Below are 23,259 nucleotides of genomic sequence, written 5' to 3'. Positions count from 1 at the left end.
CAAGGCATCTGAGGACTAATTCTCATTTTTCTCAGTTATTTTGCTTTATTTCATATCATAGACTCGTTCTTACGTAGAGCACGTATGCACATGCGCACTCTTCAAAAATGGTGCAAATCTCTTGACAAACTAAAATATGTAAATGTCATTATTTGAAATAAAAGATATACAATGTCCTTAATGTCAGCTTGCTTATTTTGCTCAAGATAATGTCTATGTGTCATAAAATCAAGAAACTATGCTTCTAACCACAGAGAGCTACACAAGTTTGCTAATGTTCTATGGTTGATCCATTGATATATATATATATATATATATATATATATATATATATATATATATATATATATATATATATATATATACACACACACACACACACACACACAATTTTTTGTAATTAAGTCTCTGCTCATCAAGCCTGCATTTATTTGATCAAAAATACAGAAAAATACAGTAATAATGTGAAAAATAATTACAATTTAAAAGAATGGTTTCTATTTTAATATACTTTAAAATATTATTTATTTCTGTAATGTAAAGCTGAATTTTCAGCATCATTTCTCCAGTCTTCAGTGTCACATGATCCTTCAGAAATCATGCTGATTTGATACTCAGTTATCATCAATGTTGGAAACAGTTGTGCTGCTTAATATTTTTTTTCTAACCTGTGATACTCTTTTTTTTTCAGGATTCATTGATGAATAAAAAGTTTTCATTTTTATTCAAAATAGAAATCTTTTCTAACAATATAAATCTTTACTATCACTTTTGATCAATTTAACTCATCCCTGCTGAATAAAGGTATTAATTTCTTTCAAAAAAAAAAAAAAAAAGGAAGAAAAGAAAATTACTGACCCCAACCTTTTGAACGGTAGTGTATATTGCTACAAAATATTTCTATTTTAAATAAATGTTGTTCTAATTTAACTTTTTATTCATCAATGAATCCTGAAAAAAAAAGAGTATCACAGGTTATAAAGAAAATTATCACAACTGTTTCCAACACTAACAATAAATCATCATATCCGACACTGAAGACTGGAGAAATGATGCTGAAATTTCAGCTTTGCATCACAGAAATCAATTATATTTTAAAGTATATTAAAATAGAAAACCATTATTATAAATTGTAATACTATTTCAAAATGTTAATGTTTTTGTCTGTATTTTGATTTTAAAAAAATGCACATGATGAGCATAACAGATTATTATATATAATATATATCTTTACAACAAAATAACAAATGTGAATCATTAATTTTATACTGAAATAAAGACTTACCAATTTTATTAAGCATTTCAATCAAGTCAAAACGTGTACAGCATTTCCTGCAAATCTGTCTGTGCTGTTTATATTCATTTTATTACTGATTTTAACTCATTCTAATTCAAGTGACAACCCTGCTGTACTTGCAGTTGACCAGCAGGCGGAGCCACCTAACTACAAGAACAATTCTCCAATTTCACCACAAGATGGCGTTTATACTATTCTTCTTTGAACAGCACTGTCCATTAAGAATACACCTTTGAAGGCAGATTAAGGTCATTCTTCTGCACACCGCAAGGGTCAAAAATATTAAAAATCATTTTTCAATAAAGAATATTCTTATAAAAGACAGTGATTTGTCTTGTATATTAGATCGACTCATAATCGTGCCATTGCACCCCTTTATATCTCACTTTAAAATCACCAAAATCCTAAGAATACCACTCAAACTCTTCCATTCAGTGTCTAGAGTTCAGTACTAAGAACTGCTCCAGAATTCTGCCATATACGATTTCAGTGAGAGTGATGATGGTCCACTCCTGTACACACGCCAAAAACTGCCTCATCGGGAGCGGCTGTCTGCAGATGATCATCATGTGATCTATAGGAGTTTGCCATGACTGCTAGAAGGCTCCTGTAGTCTCAGAAAGACATTCCTGATGATCCACTCAAATATTCTCTGAAGTCTGTTGCCACATTCAATAAAGAGCACACCTGTAGAGGTCACATGTGATAGGTAGATGTCATTTTAATGACTAATATGTAAAAATATATATTATTAATTTTAAAAACAAAAAGAAAATGGTTAAAGAGAGCACCTGTCTAAATTTGGCACGCACTCTCTCCATGTCCTCCTGAAGTTTCTCATAATGAGGGTCTTCGTATGGGAATTTCTGGATCACTCCTATCAAAGACTCCATAGCTTTCAGCCTTTTTCTAGGAGAAACTCTGAAAGTTAGCAGGGAGATGGATTGTTTGTTTCATTTTGTTTGTTAAATGCTGCAGAACAAACCTTGATTTAACATCGCTGTTGTTTTGAAGAAGACATTTCCATGCGAGAGCAAATCCATAATAAAAAGACACCTGGAAAAACAAAAGTGTAACAGGACATTTAATGCATTTACCTTTTCATTGTAACAAAAGTTTATTAAAGTTTGCGTGTATATATATATATATATATATATATATATATATATATATATATATATATATATATATATATATATATATATATAAACACCGCATTCATTTGATTTTAATTCAATATACACAATCGGTCAAAAGTTAAGATTTTTTAAAAGAAGTTTATTTTGCTCATCAAGGCTGCATTTATTTGATGATTCAATACAGAAATATTATTACAATTTAAAATAACTTTTTCTATTTTAATATATTTTAAAATGTAATTTATTCCTGAATTTTCAGCATCATTACTCCAGTCTTCAGTGTCACATGATCCTTCAGAAATCCTTCTAATATTCTGATTTGGTGCTCAATTATTATTGATGCTTGATTATTAATAATAGTTCCTTTATAATGATCAGTTATATATTGAAAACAGTTCTTGTTGCTTAATATTTTTGTGGAAACATTTTTCAGGATTCTTTGGTGAATAAACAGTGTAAAAGAACAGCATATTTGAAACAGAATCGTATGTAACATTATAAATTGCTCTACTGACACTTTTGATGCATCTTTGTTGAATAAAAGTTATTTTTTTTATTTAATTTATTTAAAATCGTACTTACGCCAAACTTTTGAATTTTAATCTATCATGGTCAAAAATATTATGCAGCAAAAACAGTTTTCAAAATTGATAATCATAAATGTTTCTTGAGTTAATCAGCATATTAGAATGATTTCTGAAGGATCATGTGACACTGAAGACTGGAGTAATGATGCTGAAAATTCAGCTTTGATCACAGAAATAAATTATATTTTAAAATACATTCAAACTGAAATCAGGTATTTTAATCTGTAATAATATTTCTGTATTTTTATCAAATAAACGCAGTCTTGTTGAGCATAAGAGACTTCTTTCAAAAACATTTAAAATAAAAAAAATAAATAAACCTTATTTAGTCCAAACTTTTGACTGGTAGTGTAGATAAGCTTGATGTTTCACAATAAATTCCATCATGAATAATATTAATAAAGGAATGAGACAAAGGAAATTAAAATGTATAATAATAACAATTATAAAAATGACGTTTAAGGTCATTTTAGACAAATTACTGCACGTCACACTGCTCAGGGTTCCCACTATTTTTCAGCGATCATTTTCCAGGACTTTTCCAGGGCATTTTCAATTTTACCACAACGGGAATAAAAGACTGGGATCACGTACTAAAGTAGCCTAATGATGATGATGATGTGGTGCTGGTCCTTCAACTGTCACTCTCAATCTGTCTGTCTATAAAGCCTATATAATAATAAAAATAAATAAATCTGTCTTCTTGTATTTTACTACAGTTCAGTATGTGATTCTTAAATGGGGGACTTTTTTTTTTTAGGATTCTTTACCTAACCTAAGTCTCTGAGATCCTGACACCTTGCACCTCTGGAGACTGCTGGTAGTTTGCAGTTCTGGAAAATGGTTCCCGATGGTTTCACACTTTTCAAACTAAATTCTTTACCTTAATTCTTTTGCAGTTAAAATGTGTTTTTTCTTCTCCACCTGTTTTTGTCTGACCCTGCTGACCCAATGAGCATTTTGCTGTCCATTGGTCATGCCTTAACTGCAATTTCTAGTATTGCATCCTTCTCATGGGCATTTATTAATTTTTGACTTTAAATCTCTTTTTGGCTCATTTTATCTGTAAAAGAAAACATACCTAATAATTATGCACACCTGAATATAAGGCGTTTTTCATTTCCAGCCTTCATTAACAATTATATATCTACGGAAGAGGATTAGGGCCAAGCAATAATAAAAAAATAAAACCATCTCGAGATTAAAGTTGTTAAATTTCGAGAACAAACTCGTTAAATTTTGAGAAAAAAGTCAAGATAAAATGTTGAGAATAAACTTGTTAAATTATGAGAAAAAACTCGTTAAATTTCGAGAAAAAAGTCGAGATAAAATGTTGAGAACAAAGTCATTAAATTACGAGAAAAAAGTTGTTAAATTACGAGAACAAATTCGTTAAATTATGAGAAAAATGTTAAATTTCGAGAAAAAAGTCTAAATAAAATGTTGAGAATAAAGTAATTAAATTACGAGAACAAATTCGTTAAATTATGAGAAAAATGTTGTCAAATTTCGAGAAAAAGTCGAGATAAAATGTTGAGAATAAAGTCATTAAATTATGAGAATAAAGTCGTTAAATTACGAATTTGTTCTCATAATTTAACGACTTTTTTTCTCGTAATTTAATGACTTTATTCTCATAATTTAATGACTTTATTTTCAACATTTTTTCTCGACTTTTTTCTCAAAATTTAACAACATTTTTCTCATAATTTAACAAATTTGTTCTCGTAATTTAACGAATTTTTCCCGAAATTTAACGATTTTTTTCTCGAAATTTAACAACTTTAATCTCGAGATGGTTTTAATTTTTTTTTATTATTGCTTGGCCCTAATCCTCTTCTGTATATATCACTTATAAATGATTAAATACAAAATTAATAGTAGTTATTATTATTGATTGGTTTGGTAAAATGTGCTTGGAAAAAAAATATAATCAGAAAATCAACTTGCATAAGTCACTGAATTACGTAGATGCTTACCAGTTAACATTCACTGCATGCATTTGAGCAGTTAATAACATTAGCTAACTGCTGCAAGTGGCAACACAAGACTAAACATCATTGAAAATACTACTCTCACGTGTCAAAACTCAGCATTCCTAAACATTGCACTTTCTGCAACTAATGGTGATTGTTTTAGGCCAGTGACAAACTCTTTGTTCCCAACTAAAGAAAAACCCAAGGACAACAACAAGATTTTCCAGGACATTTTACATTTTCTCTCATTTTCAATGTGTTCTCCGGGGCTGGAAAATTTGTCATCAATTTTCCAGGACGAGTGGGAACCCTGACTGCTGTTCAAAGGTCATTGTAATAACAGTCTAACACAATAGGAAAAACCTGACACTGCTTTTCCAGAAGAGTCGGTGAATATGAAAAGATGTAAAACCTGTAAAGACATGTATTGCTAGAGTCCTTCTAAAGGAACAAGACAGATGATATTACTTTATTAATTAATACAGCCAGTGAATATGTCATAATGGGTATTAGTCTATTTCACCTCAGCACTGAGTTTGGCTCCGTGCAGCCGCCCGTGGTTTCGACCCTCGAAGGTTCCCTGTCGAGTTCCCTCCTCAAACCCCTCCTGATAACCTTCAACATGAAACCTAAAACAAGAGAGGGTTTATGAGACTGAATGCAAAAACAGTTACAGTTACAGTCACTGAACTAGACCCACTGACACACTGAGAGAAACGAAACTGACGCATTTAAACAACTAGCCTAGTTTACTTTACCTGTTATCGGCCATGATAATGGAGTCAAATAAATCATCACTATTGGATTTAAAAGCCATTTTTACATGAAACGATTTGGTTTTCTATCCCGAAGTCTTTTGTGATGGTCACTAATTTCCGGAGTCGCTCTTCTTCACTTCTTCTGTGTTTGGCATTGATGTGACTGAACCACTGCGCCGTCTTCTGGAAGGGAAACTAAACTAAAGGTTCATATCACAATTTTTACTCTGACAAAATAAACTTATTAACTGAAAGAAAGACTTTATATTAGCAGAACATGTCATTTAATCATATTTACTTTCAGCGAGCTTCATTGAGGACCAAAGCCCTCTTTTCCTGTCAATCAAATAGGTAAGCTTTTAATTTCCTTACTCTTTTTGATTGTGAAGAAATAGTTATTCTTGTCTTATCATGAAAACAAACTGTTTTATTAATGTGAGTTCGTCGAATTAATGTTTTTTTGGGACATACTTGGATTAGGTCGCTGAGAAAATCAGGCAGTCATCAGTTGTTGAGGAATCATCAGTTATTTATGCAATATGTGATCTCATATTCAACTGCATTAATTATGGGATATTTGTTTTACCATCCATGAAACTGTTTTTGCAAAAACAGGTAGGCTAGTAATGACACCAAAGTTTTAGCCTACCAGTATTCCAATTTCCACTGCTAAGCCTAACTAATATAAATTTAAAACATTATTAAAATAGTCAGTAATAGCACAAACAAATGCAACAGAACAAAGATATAAATGAAATAAAATGCTTTTCAGGTACGTTTTTCAGGTAGTTTTCAGGTACAGAAATGTAATAAATTAGGCTAATCATTTGTAAAATAACTGCATAGCTTTCTCTGTATAAATTAAATATAGATTAATCCTTATTAAAGTTTAAAAAAAGTTATTCAGTCAAGAGCTGTTAGTGATTTTCTCTTTATCACAGACAGCAGCAGGATTATTAGGCTGCTGTCACTTTAAGACCTGCACGGATCCAATATACTGTACACATGCGTTTTCTTTCTAACTAACTATTTAGGTTCACTTCAGACATAACCAACTATGTTTACTAGGATACTTTGTGTGAATTTGTCCTTTAAAGCACAAGAAGACATGAAAGACAACTCAATTCAGTATTCGCACACTGTCTGAGACATGGCTTTCTGGGTGCGTGCTTCGGATGTTTGCAGCACACGAGTAATGAATTGAGTTCTAGACATGTGCTGATATTCGGTAATACGATATATCACGATAATGAATTTACATGATATTGTTACCATGGGCACCTCAAAATCTCGTGAATAATATTTTTACAAATTTTTATATTACATTTTAAGAATACGTAAAATCCACAACACCGCTGCGGCGTCAAAGAGGCATGTGCACTATGTAAACAAACCCGACGTTCATGAGAAACACATGGCAGAACGAGTGAAAGAGTGAAAGTGAAAGTGCACGTTCACTCTCTGAGGGCGCTGATGGAATAGCAGAAATGCTGCGGTTACCCCGGAAACCCCATTAAAGGTGCAATAAGGTGTAATATGGTGTAATAAAAAGGTGTAATATTTTCTGTCCGCTAGAGGTCGCTAGAGGCCTATTCAAAACAAAGGCGTAGCTTGATGACGCCAAGTTTGAGCGCGGAATCTTGAGACATGTGGTCTTCACCTCAACGGACGGTGGAAAAAAATTGGGATAGGACTCGGGAAGAAATCATGTTCATGGATGAGATTATTAACGTTATTGTAGTATGAAGCAGAGCAGGAGCGAGTGTTGTGGGAGCTGAACGAGGCCGCTGGAGCGATTGCGCAACACACGCCTCACAAGCAGTGGAACGTTTTTTTAGTTGCCGGTGCCGCTTCCGCTTTTCCAGTCATGAGTATGAGGTAACACAGCTCTGTTTATCATATTAGATACATTTAAGTGTGTTGAAAATGATTAACGTTACTCTGTGCGTTCGCTCGGCGGCTGCTGTGAGACACTGTTACACACTGCAGTAAGATAGATCGATTTTAGAATATCATATTAAATGCTGGATGGCTTGTGTTGATGCAATTAATTTTAAAACGTATTGTATGATGGAGAAAATGCTGTATTACTGTTACTTAAAATAAAGCTGCATCTGATTATGCTATGTTAGCTACTTCACAAAATAGTGTTTTTCTCTGAGGCATGGTAAAGCATGATACTCACAAAAAAAAATCAAGAAAATTTGATTTAAACAAGACTAAACGTGTTGAGCTATATAACAACAATTCGTTTTCTATCAATAAATATATCAAATCCCTTGTCTATTAAAACATGTAAATATTAAAGCGTCTTTGGTGTTTCCATGGTTTCTACAAATAAAACCGGAAACTGAAGGTAACGCGGGAATGACGCAATTGACAGGCGACTCCTCCCACGTCCCAGAGCCTTGGATAAAATTGCAATTTTCTCACGATTTACAAATAGTTGGAAACATTTGGGATATTGTAAGTACTCAAGTGAACAAAATATATAACACTGGCCTTTGGATATTTTACTGCAAAATTCTTACATATTGCACCTTTAACAAAGCAGCTGCGGTACTACAGTATTTAAAATGCTTCAAACAGCCATTCAATTTTTTTGTATTAGCAATGTTATTCATCACAGCACCAAATACTTAATACTTAAAGACTTAACTGGCTATCTATTTTCAAACTTAAACATTTTTATATTTTAATATGGACTACAACATGCCCTATAATGATTGAAAATTTTCTGTTTATTTGTTATTGTTCAGTAACACTTGATGACCTAAGGCTTCATTAGTTAACATGTTAATTCATTATTACCAAACTGACAATGAAAAAATATTTTTCTTATAGCATTTATTAGCATTTAAAATAGCATTAGTTAATGTTAATTTCAAGTTAATGTTTATTAACATTACAAAATCTAAAGTTGTAATTTTAATGGACCTAAAACTAACAATGATCAGTTCTATTTTTTAACTAATATTAACAAAAAAAATAATACCTCCTGTAACAAATGTAGCTATTGCTCATTCTTAATCTTAGTTAATGCGTTAAATAACGTTAAATAATGAGACCTTATATAGTGTTACCGGTTGTTCTTTATAATTCTATTGCACTTTAATCTGTTTGAAACATTTTACTTTATAATTCGTGTACTGTACTATTGTATTTATAATTTGTGTACTGCGTCATTGTATTTAAATGTTCAGAGTTCTTTTTGTTATAAGAAATAGTGTTCTTAAACCTGTTATACTATGACAACACTTTTTTTGCAACTTATTTCAATATCGTGATAATACCGTATACTGTGATAAAAGCTTAAGCAATTGCAACATGAAAATTTGATACCATCACATGCCTATTGAATTCCCTTTCGCGTCTTCTTGCACTTGAATATTTAAATAAGCGAGGCTTAAACTTTTGTGATGATGCAGCATTCAAGTTTGTTCAGGTTCATGTTCTCACAACATTGCATTGTTAGCATTCATAAAAATGTTACCTTCCAACTAGCAATTGACATCATTTCATATACTCGCCAACACCGATTTTTAATCGCATTTGGCACTTGGCGAGTGTTAATTTTAGGCCCTCTGCATATGGATACATTTAAAATATTTGAAAACAATCCAGAGTATAAAATGTGTCAGCAAATTTCACTTAAATATAGGCCTATATATCTTTTTTTAGCATGTTCAAATGAGTGTTTTAAACTGTACCCAGAATGGGGCTTCAAACATTGCTCCTTGCCTTCAACAATGAAATGTGAAAAAATGTGAATTATTTATGTATATTTTAATTTATTTTGTTTGCATTAGCCTACATGACAAAAAAAAAATCCCATGTTCTGGTATTTTATCAGTACAGCAAAAGTGAAAACTTTACCCTACTATATATATATATATATATAGAAGAACTTCTAAAACAATGCAAGTCATTAATACATGTACTTTGCGTGCTTGCAGAAGACACCACATTATATACAGTGATCAGCAATGGGCTCAATGCTGACATTACAGTATACTGAGAGATACAATAAGGAGACCTTATACTATTTTACACTGAGATCACTGTTGCACATATTATCGGGATATCTCTTTTGTGGCAAGTGTTTCTCTGTAGGCTGTCTCTCATGTAATCTCTTCTCTATATACATACATGGGCTCTATGTGTGATCTTCAGATTGAGTAGTTGAATAAGGCACTTTCATTTACATTACATTTAAAGGAATAGTTTATCCAAAAATGAAAATTCTGTCATCATTTACTCACCCTCATGTTGTTCCAAACCTGTACGAGTTTCTTTCTTGTGTGGAACATAAAAGAAGATATTTTGAAGAAGAATGTTGGAAACCAAAAATATGGTTCCCATTGACTTTCATAGTATTGAGAAAAAGAAAAAAAAAAAAACTATGGAAGTCAATGGGGACCAAAAACTGTTTACTTCAGAATACCTTCCTTTGGTGTTCATCAGAATAAAGAACCACATACAGGTTTGGAACAAATTGAAGGTGAGTAAATAAGGACAAAATGTTCATTTTTGGGTCAACTATCCCTTTAACACCATTATCTCAAAATGCAATGCACTTCTTTGCCAGAAGAGGGAGCCACAACGTTACAAAAACTTTATGCAAACTGTTATTGAAGGGCATCCTGCAAGGACATGCTTTTTCTTTGACCCACAAATCTTTATAATATTCATCTGTATTTTGTGGAAGTAATATGCTATATCATGCAGTCAACAGTATCAAGAAAAAAATGCCTCAATTTTAATTCTTGATAACGAAAGAGTTAGAGATGATGCTTATATTTAAGAATTAAAAACTTCTGTCTTATTAGTTGTGGTCACATGCATTTAAAAAAAAAACATTTAGCATATAAGTAATCAGATTTCAAAGTAATTTAGAATTCATCTTTGCTTAAAACCTTTGTAGAATGTCCTCATTCAGAAAGAACAAATAACTGTATAACAAAGAATACAAAAAAGATATAAAATATTTTTTTACAGTGCAAAAATTTTAAACCATAATTAGAGAGCAAGCTCATCACAAACAAAAATAGAAAAATAAATAAATTCATGCTGCAGGTTATCTCACAACAACCTTCAACATGTGGAGTGGTTTTCTTTTTGTTTGTTTGCTGTCTAGAACACTACATTGTCCTGTGTCTGTATCCAGTGTGCAGATTGACTTTCTAGCACTTTCTAAAAGTCTGGCCCTGTGCTCTGGTTCATGGCAGGACTGATTTTACACAGTCTTCTGTTTCTTGACCTCAGGAGACGTTTCCTTAGAACATCCACAAGTGATCGTTCACTCCTCATCTTTTGTTGAAACTGGGACTCTGGATCACAATTTGAAAGATCTTTCCAAAAGGGTCCATACTGTCTATTTGAAGGCCTAACTGATGGTCCTGCTCGGGGTCAACGAGAGAGCGCTGTTCCCCTGAGTGGCGGTCAGTGGGTTCCTGAGAAAGTGTGTTCACCATGGGCAGGAACTGGGATGTTGCGGTCCCGTCGTTACCCAAACTCACATGAACTCCATATTTGCTGGAGACGTAGATGTTGTAGCCATCTGGCAGGATGCGTTCCAAAAAAGTGCAGTCCTCTTTAGAGTAAGTGTGCTGCCAAACAAAATAAACAGCAAAAGCATTGAAAACAAAGCATTTTTTTTTTTTGCATATAGAATCATAATATGGATGTGTCGTCGACCTGCCCTACCCTGAGTGTGTTTTAAGTTTTTTGATAGCTGTTTGCACACCACATGGAGAGGCCAAGGTTGTTATTGCTGTTTCTTTTCAATGAGGTTTTAGCTATGCAAACATACCCTGACATGGGCAAAGGTTGCTGCTGTGACACCACTCAGACCAGCGTATTTGGACAATTTGGTAAGGAATCCTTTTTTGTGTGTTCTGGTCAATCAAGTAAATTGAGCGGTCAAGCTCTCGATCCATACTTTGCATTATTCATAATTTGTGATCATTTATTGTGCACATATTACACATTTCAGTTCATTATCTAAAAGAGAAGGACAGATAACTAGGATATTTCCTCAAACTCATATTCATTTTGGAGTTATATTATGCATGATGACTGTGTTCACCATTTTTGGCCCTGCCCTAAAATAATGTTCTTGGTTTTTAACGTCAGATGGGAGGAATGAACCCATGACCAGAACATAATGTCAATAAAGCGAGATGTCTGTGGCGAAATCGGCTTGTCTACACTTCCTCAGTCATAGAGGACATCGCGAGGTGACCTTAGCACAACAAGGTTATCTCTGACGAATTTGTATAGTTTTATTATGATTGGTGGCGGAGTGTCAAAGGTGCACTCTCTAAGAATGAATTTATTGTAATATGCATGTCACTGTTCTAAAACGAGTTTTAGAAAATCTCAAAACTTGTAGACTGAGTTGACTTCTGTACTTGAACTCTTTGAACTTTGAACTGTTTTTGAAATGTTTTTGGATGTTATCTTATGGTCAGGAATCTAAATTGTGCACTCATTTTTCATGATTTGTTATCACAACATTTTTTCTTTTGTCAAATCAACTTCAGTAATTAATGTGGTTCAGATAACATAATATTTTGAGTTTTTGTTCATTAAACCAACTGTATGAACTCAAAATTTTAAGGCAACCAGGAAACTTACTTTTTTAAGTTAAATCAACAATTCTTTTTTTACAGTGAAGAAATTCGCTTGTTAAAGTAGCCAATTTTGTGTGTGTGTGTGTGTGTGTATATATATATATATATATATATATATATATATATATATATATATATAGGCCTAGCCTTCTATTAATAGGCCTATTGGAAAAACCTTAAACCGCCAATCAGCGTTCAAATAGTGTTCTTTAGAACGATATGCTTCTAAATAGAATGTACATTTTGTAACATCTGATTGTCAAACTTACCGATCCATACAGTTTTCCCCTTCTATCCATGCAGAGAAATCGGGAGCTTGCAACTCCTCTGATGACAACACTGCCTGTATCCACCGGCCGAATCTCAACCAAACCTATAGGAAACAAAATACGTTTTTTATAGAATACAATAAAAAATTTTTTTTTTTTTTTTTTTTTGAAGCTGAAAATCTGATTTTACACATTATTGGTCGGCTCACAAAACTATTTGACACGAATAGACTGAAGATGCAGTTGCTGATATTTGCATCAATTACAGAATATCCAAAAGAAATTAATATAATAATGCATGACACCCGACAGTGAAGTATTGAGTCAATGACATAACGTAAATTTTTGTCTGGCTCTAGTAGTAAAAAATACTTTTATTCCCTTTTTTTTTTTTTTTTTTTTTTTTTGCTTTGAAAAAATAATGCAAGAAATAAATGACTTAAGTACATATTTTCTGACTAAAACTTAGAAATAGAAGTCATTTTAATGTTTTTGTTAGGTTTAAAGTCAAACATGTCTAGATGGTGTAGCTATAGTATATGTGTCAAATGGAGTAACCATAAGAAAACGTCGTGATATGGCACAAAAATGTATAATTAATATATAAATATATAACTTGTAATATAGGCTATTGGCTATATGAAAAGGTTTAAACACAATGATTCAGTTGTGTACAACCATGTGTTTTTTTATTTGATGGTTGCACCACTTGACATTTTGCGTGGCTTCTAAAAAAATTGAAATCAACATAGGCCTAAATGAATAAAAATCGACGCACGTGTTTTAAATTTTGATTTTAAAGGATTTCTCCTCTGTCATCTCGGACATCCTTATTTGTCATTGACCCACATACACGTGAAGCGCTACCTGACAGTGATCTGAGCTACTGTCACTTACTGTCCGAGCTTTGCATGTGCGATCCACTGATTTCTCCCTCTGTGTTTATTTGCAGATGTAAACCGCGTCTGGCTGCGTACAGATGTCGGAGCCGGACGGCTTCTCCCCAGTCATTTGCCAAATGTGGACCAGAGTCGGGCAACGGGAGGCTCTCCACGCCGATGCTACTTCCACAAACAGTGACAAAGAGTAAGAGGAGCATTATTAAGTATTATCTGCAATATGTGTTGTTCTGCATATGAAGCCTTGCACACTCTATCTCCTTTGTATTGCTCTGTTTTGGCGCAAAGCTCTGCGACTGGCCTTTAAATTGTCCTCTTATCAGATCAATCGATAAGCATTTCCCCCTTTTGGCAGTTCTGAGAATAAGGTAACACACCCCGCTGGACATCCAACAGACGATGAAGACTGAATAAATGATCATAATTTATCCTGTTATTGTTTTATTATGACGCATATTTCATGCATTTACCCGAATCTTGCTTATATTTCAGAGTGAGTGTGCAGAACTGCGTTTAATGAAAAAATTATATCTTTACAAAAAAGTTTAACAGTATAGGCCTATTTTAACGTTGCATTTTCCCTATTAATAAGGTAAGAAAGTTAACAATATTGGTTAAGACTGTTTTTGAATCTTTATATGGGCTATGGATCAATGGCAAATCGACAATCTTATTTCAAAAAAACATTCTACCATTTCTACAAACATGGCTTAATGACTAAAACTGTATCGGTGTAATTGCCAAGTGAAAATTAAATAATTTAGAAGTGTTTCGGTGGATGAACTGGATCAAATATTAATAATATTTTGAAACAAAATACTGCTTGTAAGATACAATACTGCTTTTTTTTTTTTTTTTTTTTTTTTAAAGGTATTTAATGAATTTAGGCTAAATGTAATGAATTCAATGAACTTTTACAGTCACCATAGTTATTTGACGAAAAATACCAAAAGCAATTTAATAAATTTTGTATGATTTGCGTTTTCAACATATTCAATAATCCGATGAGGTTGAAATGAGCATCAGTTGCCCTTTTTTAAATCAGAAAAAAACACGGGAAACTCTTTACTTGCGATAATACAATGCATTTATTGTTATATTACTTATTGTGTATATTTTGTGAATTGCAGAGAAAATAGTCCCATTCTAGAAAATGCTGTCTTAAAAACGTCTTGTAAACATGAAGTTAATCTTGCATAAAATGGCCTAAAGCCTAGATTTCAAGTTATTTTCCCTCTTACTCATCGGTCTTACTCTATAAGTCTTTATGTGATCATATCTTTTTGCAGGTTGTTCTAAAATTCACTTGAATGTTGCAGTGTTGCAATTCAAATTCGTTGTAGTGATCGCTAGATGGCGCTGTGTGATCGCTGCACTTTGGCAATTTTGTTACTGAAAGGATTTTTGGATTTGAAGGACGGTGGTGAAAGTGTGGTCATGTGGTCAAAGAATAATGAAATATGACATTCACTGAATGAAAAGATATTCTTAATGATAAAAAAGCACTTTTAGTTCGAACATTCTTTATCAATTAAGAAGACTTTTAGAAGTTGCAACAATATTGTTGAACAAAGCTTGTGTTCAGCAGACGTAAAAAGGTGTTTAGTCAGTGAAATGATGCAAAAGATGAGTTGATATCATACAAAACATGAAGTAATGAATGAATGAATGCTGCTTTTGTTCTGCTGAGTCACAGTTACCCTTATGATTTTCATCATTATCTCATAATTTGTGTGACATTTGTATGATATTATTATACATATTCAGTGATGTCACATCACTTTGAAAGCTTGGCTTTGTGCTGTTTGTCAAAAATCTGCAGAGGAAGTGATGTAAGCCTGAATGCTGACCTATGCTGTCATTCAACAGTTTCTGGTATACAGAGGAACACTGTAATTCACACACCATTCATTGGTCAGTCTCTGTGATCTCACGATCACACTTTTATTCATGAAAGATGCGAGTTCGAATCACTGGGCCGTGCAGGAAAATGATGAATATTTGATTATGTAATACAAGAGCCAATAGATCAAAGGTCCTTATCTGGATGTATTTTGTAATGCTTCCACCCTGACTCTATTTTGAAAAAGCAAACAGGGATGTGAAATCGTGACAAAAGTATTGTACGGAATATGATAACCCTTTAAGAGGAGCCGCGAACATGTTATTCCTGTGTCACTTCATCACAAATGTTCAGCGTTGTGCATTGGAGTATTTTGAGCTACGTGGGGAGATCCCCTGCAAAGTAAACAAGGTTAATCACATGTAGTGTTTACTTTTGGGTCGATACTGCTTTATGACGCACATAAGAGTAAAATACATATTGCCAGTGGTTTACACAGTTTGACCCCATTCATTTCAGCTGCCCCTTTTATTGAAGTGAAAGCTCACCTAGAATTTAAGTTGAAATGGCAACTGAATGTCAACCTTGATTCCCACAATATCACACACACACACACACACACACACACACACATATATATATATATATATATATATATATATATATATATATATATATGTGTGTGTGTGTGTGTGTGTGTGTAAATATATGTTCCATACACTTTAGATTAGGGTCCAATTCTTACTATTAACTACGTTTATTTTCCTCAATAAACTCCTAATTACGGCTTATTAATAGTTAGTGAGGTTGTTAAGTTTAGGTATTGGGTAGGATTAAGGGATGTAGAATAAGGTCATGCAGAAAAAGGCATTAATATGTGCTTTATAAGTACTTATAAACAGCCAATATGCTAGTAATATGCATGCTAATAAACAATTAGTAATTGACCCTAAACTCAAGTGTTACCATGTGAGCCAAAAAATTATGTGAAGATCTGAGCGACTTTGATAAGGACCAAATTGTTTTGGCAAGGCAACTGGGACAGAGTATCTCTGAAACGGCAAGGCTTGTGTGTTGCTCTCGGTCAGCAGTGGTGAGAATTAACCAACAGTGATCCGAGGAGGGACAAACCACAAACCAGAGACAGGGTGTTGGGCACCCAAGGCTCACTGATGCATGAGGACAACGAAGGATATCCCGCATCTGGTCCGAACCAGCAGAAGGTCTACTGTGGCACAAGTCACACATGATTTTAATGATGGTTACGGGAGGAATGTGTATCATTATGGGGCTGCGTAGCCGTGGATCAATTAGAGTCTCTATGATGACACCTGTCCACCATCAAAGTGCCTACAATGGGCACGCGATCATCGGTACTGGACCTTGGAGCAGTGGAAGAAGGTCGTCTGGTCCGATGAGTCCCATTTTCTTTAACATTACATTGACGGCCCTGTACGTGTGCGTTATTTACCTGGAGAAGTGATGCACCAGGGTCACTGTGGGATGACAACAAGCCGGTGGAGGGAGTGTGAAGCTCTGGACAGTGTTCTGCTGGTAAACCCTGGGATGTGGACATCACTCTCTGACATCAAGTGCTGCCTACCTAAACATTGTTGCAGACCAGGTACACCCCTTCATGACAATTGTGGAAGAGACCTCTTCAGGAGGACAATGCACCCTGCCACACTGCTCAGGAATCGTTTGAGGAACATGATGAAGAGTTCAAGGTGTTGCTCTGGCCTCCAACTGAGCATCTGTGGGTTGTGCTTGACTGAAAAGTTCGATCCACAGGGGCTCCACCTTGTAACCTACAGGACTTGAAGGATCTTCTGCTGACGTCTTGGTGCCAGAGACCACATGACACCTTCAGGGCTCTTGTAGAGTTGATGCCTCGGGGGGTCGATGCTGGTTTGGCAGCATGTAGATGACCAATAGCGTATTAGACATATATATATATATATATATATATGTATATGTAACTAGTACAAATACATTTCTAAAGGCAACATTATGCAATCATTGCTATTTAACTTAACATGCTTTCAATTAAAATATCCCAGGATACTTGATGTGAAATTATTTTGTATCACTTTATAGAGCGTCATAAAAAGGCAAAACTGCTATGCCATTGCAGGTAAAACACCCTCATGTTTAAAATACACAGTTTCATTCTTTCTTGGGTCATACACTGAAATAGTTTCAAATGTTTAAGTAATGGATTTATGAGATAGTGTCTGGACAACACAAAAGATTGTGCTTTGTCCAATGTCCACACAATAGACACTATATACCTTAATATCAGGTAACATAATGTATCTTACAATAAAATCTATTAGTTAAACAGTGCATTTTTGTTTGATGTACCAGTTTCAGCATTACAAGTAATTCTGTTTTTAAGGCCACTTATGTGTAAAGTGTTGCCCTCTTGTGGAAACCTCAAAGCTATGCTTCAAGTAGAACATGCAGACGAAGTCATATGAGCAATAATACTACGCAGCTTTTTATACGTCTGTCCTCAAGTTTCTTTAATAATCCAGAGGATGTTTTGCTATTAATTCCTGTGTAAAATTACACGCTTGAGTTCTTTATGGCAAGACTCGTATAAGTGTGTTGAGGTGGTTTTGTTTATGTTGGGGAAACACAGGCTTGATGAGACCTCTGAAGTATTTGTATGTTAGTGAGCTACTGCATGCAGGCAGTCACTGCTCACTTTGAAGCTCTGCGAGTGTGTTTTGACTAGGTGTCTCTTGTTCCATGTTGTGCCAACATGACCCACTTTGTTGGTGTTGCTTTAATTAAAGCCATGTGAAATCCTCATCTCTTGTTCTGTACAAAAAGGTCTGGGCCTTTAAAGCTGTAAAGATCAGGGAGCTCTATCGTGTGTATGTGTGTGTGTGTGCGTGTGTGTGTGTGTGTGTGTGTGTGTGTGTTTCAGCTCATATTTACTGCAAATAATGGTCCATGGGACTTGTGTAAAAACTCTCTGGTTGAACAATACTGAATCTAAATCAATTTTTAAGTCATTGTTATGGTGATTTATAACCCCTTGAAACCAATATGATGATGTGAAGAACATATGATTTAACATAAAGACCTTTTTGACACTCTAAACAACAATATACAAGAAATGATTGATAAAAACATGGTTTAAACCTATGGCACTGCAACCAGCCTTTATTTCTCCTTTAAACTAAAGTTTGGAATAATTTAGATTTTGTATTATTTTTGAAAGAAGTCTCTCTCTTCTGCTTACCAAGGCTGCATTTATTTGATCAAAAATACAGTAAAACAGTAATATTCTGAATTTGGGTTATTTTCAACCCAAGGGCTGGGTAAATATAGGACAGAACACATGTTGGGTTCATTTTACCTGGCAAATTGGGTTGTTTATTTAGCCCAGCATAATGGGTTGATTCATTTTTACTATAATACTAGCTTTGAGGTTTAAGGATTAACTTAGATCCTCTAAACTTTTTTTAAATACTACACACAACCACTGGTTTGCATGATAATTCCTTAGTTTATTTTCGATCATATTTTATAGTATAGCATATTTGATATCATTTTTAACACATATTGCCTACATTTAACAAATATTTGAAGTAAAAATTAAACATTTAGAAGTAATTCAAGTGTAATCGACCAGTCTCTGCTGTCCTGTCTCCACCGTTACGGCGCTGGATCTCGTGCCGGAGATGACTCGCGTACGGCGGGGGAACTATTAACTCAAGACCGCCACCCTGTGTTTCACTCGTAGCCGACAAATGCTGTGACTGACTCCATAACCTGTCCATAAATAATCAGTGTACAATTCTGAGAACATATTTTAACATTCTAAGTATTTATATTCTGTATCTTTTTTAATAAAATCATAAAATTTTATGCAAGACATCAAGCGTTTCCATCACGCGAAAAGACCGATGTGACGATCATATAGGCGACTCGCATCGCGCCCTTGTATGTTGCTTTGCATAAAATGTAACGATATACAGAACAAAAACGAATTTTTAGATAATATAAAGCTTTCACAAACCTGTATTTTACCGAAGTCATTTGCTCTCTCCTGAAGAGGTCGCAAAAAGCCTGTGATAAATAACTTCCCCTGGGTTGTTATGTCTGACCCAGCATCTGGGTAACACAAAAACTACCCAAACACTGGAGAAATGACCCAAAAGGCTCAACTCAGGACTTGGATAGAAAAAATAACCCAAGATTTGTTAGAGTTGTGAAATATTGTTACAATATATTTTTTTTTCTATTCAATATATTTTCAAATGTAATATATGTCTGAATTTTCAGCATCATTACTCCAGTCTTCAGTGTCACATGATCCTTCAGATATCATTCTAATATGCTGATTTGCTGCCCAATTATTATTGTTGCTTAAATATTAATAATGGTTCTTATAATAATCAGTGTTGCTGATTAGTATTTTTGTTGAAACTGTGATACATTCTTTCATAAATAGAAAGTTCAAAAGAATAGCATTTATTTGAAATAGAAATATTTATAAATGTATTTACTTTATTAATTTTATTAATATTAATTTGTTTCAAAATGTAATTTCCTCCTGAATTTTCAGCATCATTACTCCAGTCTTCAAACAATATTTCACAATATTACTGTTTTATTTGTATTTTTCATTAAATAAACATCCTTGGTGAGCAGACGAGACTTCCTTCAAAAACATGAACAAATCTTAATGATTCCAAACTTTGCATGTTCAAGTTCAAGTTCCCTAGGGAAAGGTGTGGAACTGGAGGTTTCAGGGTGTTGCAGGGCTTCCCCTCAGTGCTAGAAGATGCCGAATAGAAAGTGACTGGCAGCTTCCCTCCTCCTCCCCCCTCGACATGCTGGCCAGCCGGCCCCATGATTACAGGGTAAGAGTCGCAGTCATTTCCCCTCAGCTAATGTCCCAGCATACACCTCTAAACATGGTGGAAGTGCAAGAGGGTTAGGATGTTGTTCGCAGCTGTTTGAAGTGCCTTGTCTTTATGGGCAAACATCTGGAGTATCCCAAACAGACAACTTACAGCTGGCCCTACAAAGAGGGCACAAGGCGCAAACACCCTATCTAAATACAACTCTCAGACAGACTGCCTCGGGCGTCCGAGTCCATGTACTCTCCCTCTGCAGAAACATGCAAAAACAAACCGCGAGTGCTGATATTTACATGTGCACAAAAAAAACACTGATAGCGATTATGAATTATTTCTGCTTAAAATTATACATTTGAAATGAAAAGATATCTGTTTTATCCTGTTCTTTATTGGAAACCTTCTGTTCATGTGTGTGTTTGATAGCAGGTGTGTGTTGGTATAACAGTGATTGTGATCTACGGATTCACTGGAGGTTGGAGCAGAGGCATTCATGTGGTTGCTTGTGGCTCAGACCAGGTGTGGGAATTTGAATTCATCTTATTTGCTTCAGCAGCCCATCCTCCAGCTGCCTGCTGCTCTGCAGCCGTTTACTATGTGAGGTTTAATCATTTGATCCAAATCCAAAAAGTGTTTATTCATGGTGACTTTATAATGCAATGAAAGTATTTTATCAGTATGTGTTCACTTCTTTCTTTCTTTCTTTCTTTCTTTCTTTCTTTCTTTCTTTCTTTCTTTCTTTCTTTCTTTCTTTCTTTCTTTCTTTCTTTCTTTCTTTCTTTCCATCTATCTATCTATCTATCTATCTATCTGTCTGTCTGTCTGTCTGTTTGTCTGTCTCTTTCTTTCTTTCTTTCTTTCTTTCTTTCTTTCTTTCCATCTATCTATCTATCTATCTATCTATCTATCTATCTATCTATCTATCTATCTATCTATCTATCTATCTATCTGTCTGTCTGTCTGCCTGTCTGTCTGTCTCGTTCATTCATTCTTTCTTTCTTTCTTTCTTTCTTTCTTTCTTTCTTTCTTTCTTTCTTTCTTTCTATCTATCTATCTATCTATCTGTCTTCTGTTTGTCTGTCTGTCTCGTTCATTCATTCTTTCTTTCTTTCTTTCTTTCTTCCTATCTATCTATCTATCTATCTATCTATCTATCTATCTATCTATCTATCTATCTATCTTCTGTTTGTCTGTCTGTCTCGTTCATTCTTTCTTTCCTTCTTTCTTTCTTTCCATCTGTCCGTCCATCCTTCCATCCATCCATCCATCCATCCATCCGTCCATCCTTTCTTTTTTCCATCTGTCCGTCCATCCTTCCATCCATCTTTCTTTCTTGCTTTCGTCCTTTCGTCCTTTCTTTCCATCCATTCGTCTGTCCGTCTGTCTGTCTGTCTGTCTCGTTCATTCTTTCTTTCCTTCTTTCTTTCTTTCCATCTGTCCGTCCATCCATCCTTCTTTCTTTCTTTCTTTCTTTCTTTCTTTCTTTCTTTCTTTCTTTCTTTCTTTCCATCCTTTCATCCGTCCATCCGTCTGTCTGTCTTTCTGTCTTTCTTTCATTCTATCTATCTATCTATCTGTCTTCTGTTTGTCTGTCTGTCTCGTTCATTCTTTCTTTCCTTCTTTCTTTCTTTCTTTCTTTCTTTCTTTCTTTCTTCCTTTCGTCCTTTTGTCCTTTTGTCCTTTCTTTCCATCCATTCGTCTGTCTGTCTGTCTGTCTCGCTCATTCTTTCTTTCCTTCTTTCTTTCTTTCCATCTGTCCGTCCATCCTTCCATCATCCATCTATCCATCCATCTTTCTTTCTTTCTTTCTTTCTTTCTTTCTTTCTTTCTTTCTTTCTTTCTTTCCATCCATTCGTCCGTCCATCTGTCTGTCTATCTTTCTTTCATTCCGTCCATCCATCTATCTATCTATCTATCTATCTATCTATCTATCTATCTATCTATCTATCTATCTATCTATCTATCTATCTATCTATCTATCTATCTGTTTGTCTGTCTGTCTCGTTCATTCTTTCTTTCCTTCTTTCTTTCTTCCTTTCGTCCTTTCCGTACGTCCATCTATCTATCTATCTATCTATCTATCTATCTATCTATCTATCTATCTATCTATCTATCTATCTGTTTGTTCAAGTCAGTAAGATTGAAGGAAATTAAATTTTATTAAATGTATTAAATTGATCTATAGTGACAGTAAAGACATTTAAAACATTACAAAAATATTCTATTCTAAATAAATGCTCTTTTGAACTTTCTATTCAACAATAGTATTGTATTTTTAAATATTGCATGCCTGAGGTCATGTAATGTGTTATTTGTAACATAAGCGGTTTTGACCGTTGAAAAGCTCGACATGTGTCACAGCCTCTCTGTTCTTGCAGAAGGATGGGCCATGACCACAGACAATGTCAAAGTAGCCAAAGTGTCGCGTTCCACCTTCCTCCTCTGCTTCCTCCTCCTCCCTTCGTCCTCAAGTCACCACCTGGCTGCCAGAGCATCAGCAAGTGAATTACTCTCAATATACTTTCTGTTAGCGGACACATTGTTGTGAGCTGTTAGACTATTGGCCTGTCTTGTGAAGTCTTTGTGCTCTTGAGAACTTGAAAGGCCTGTTATGACATAAAGATAGTTTTGGGCCAAACAACTTAATGGAGAAGAGGCACTTGAGAGGTGGATTGGATGTTTATTTGGTTGACAGACAATGAAACTGACGCAGATAGGCGGTGAAGAGAAACTATTTTTAGGAGGGCCTTTACAACCCTCATGCATGGCAGACTAAGGTTATTGGAGCAAAAACTTGCCATTCTTCTGGGCAATGATAGGGCTCCCCAGCTCATGGCCAGGAATACATGTGTATTAAATGACCACACCTGTCTCACTTCGCCTGTCCTGCTTTAAAGTGAGAGGTTTATTTGAATAGACTGAGTGCAGAAAGTGTATTGTAAAGTAGGGGTCAATGACATGACATCTAATTTATTCAAA

The 23,259-nt window shown here is 34.5% G+C and overlaps 2 protein-coding genes across 2 annotated transcripts; both read right to left on the bottom strand.

Annotated features, from left to right (window-relative positions):
• Nucleotides 1-1,261: 1,261 nt before the first annotated feature.
• Nucleotides 1,262-5,926, bottom strand: lto1 (LTO1 maturation factor of ABCE1). Its single transcript, XM_048186194.1, has 5 exons — nt 5,758-5,926; nt 5,523-5,628; nt 2,283-2,353; nt 2,089-2,206; nt 1,262-1,984 (listed from the first exon to the last, which is right to left on the bottom strand). Exons 1-5 carry the CDS (start codon nt 5,814-5,816, stop codon nt 1,913-1,915), a joined length of 426 nt encoding a protein of 141 aa, XP_048042151.1. The 5' UTR covers nt 5,817-5,926; the 3' UTR covers nt 1,262-1,912.
• A 3,614-nt stretch (nt 5,927-9,540) lies between these two features.
• On the bottom strand, nt 9,541-14,293 carry fgf19 (fibroblast growth factor 19). The gene is made up of 3 exons (XM_048186192.1): nt 13,559-14,293; nt 12,662-12,765; nt 9,541-11,366 (listed from the first exon to the last, which is right to left on the bottom strand). Exons 1-3 carry the CDS (start codon nt 13,758-13,760, stop codon nt 11,064-11,066), a joined length of 609 nt encoding a protein of 202 aa, XP_048042149.1. The 5' UTR covers nt 13,761-14,293; the 3' UTR covers nt 9,541-11,063.
• Between the last annotated feature and the right edge of the window lie 8,966 nt (nt 14,294-23,259).

The sequence above is a fragment of the Megalobrama amblycephala genome, linkage group LG3, assembly GCF_018812025.1.
Source record: "Megalobrama amblycephala isolate DHTTF-2021 linkage group LG3, ASM1881202v1, whole genome shotgun sequence".
Classification (NCBI taxonomy): domain Eukaryota; kingdom Metazoa; phylum Chordata; class Actinopteri; order Cypriniformes; family Xenocyprididae; genus Megalobrama; species Megalobrama amblycephala.
Note: the sequence above shows the minus strand (reverse complement) of the source record. Positions and strands in the feature narration are given on the sequence as shown.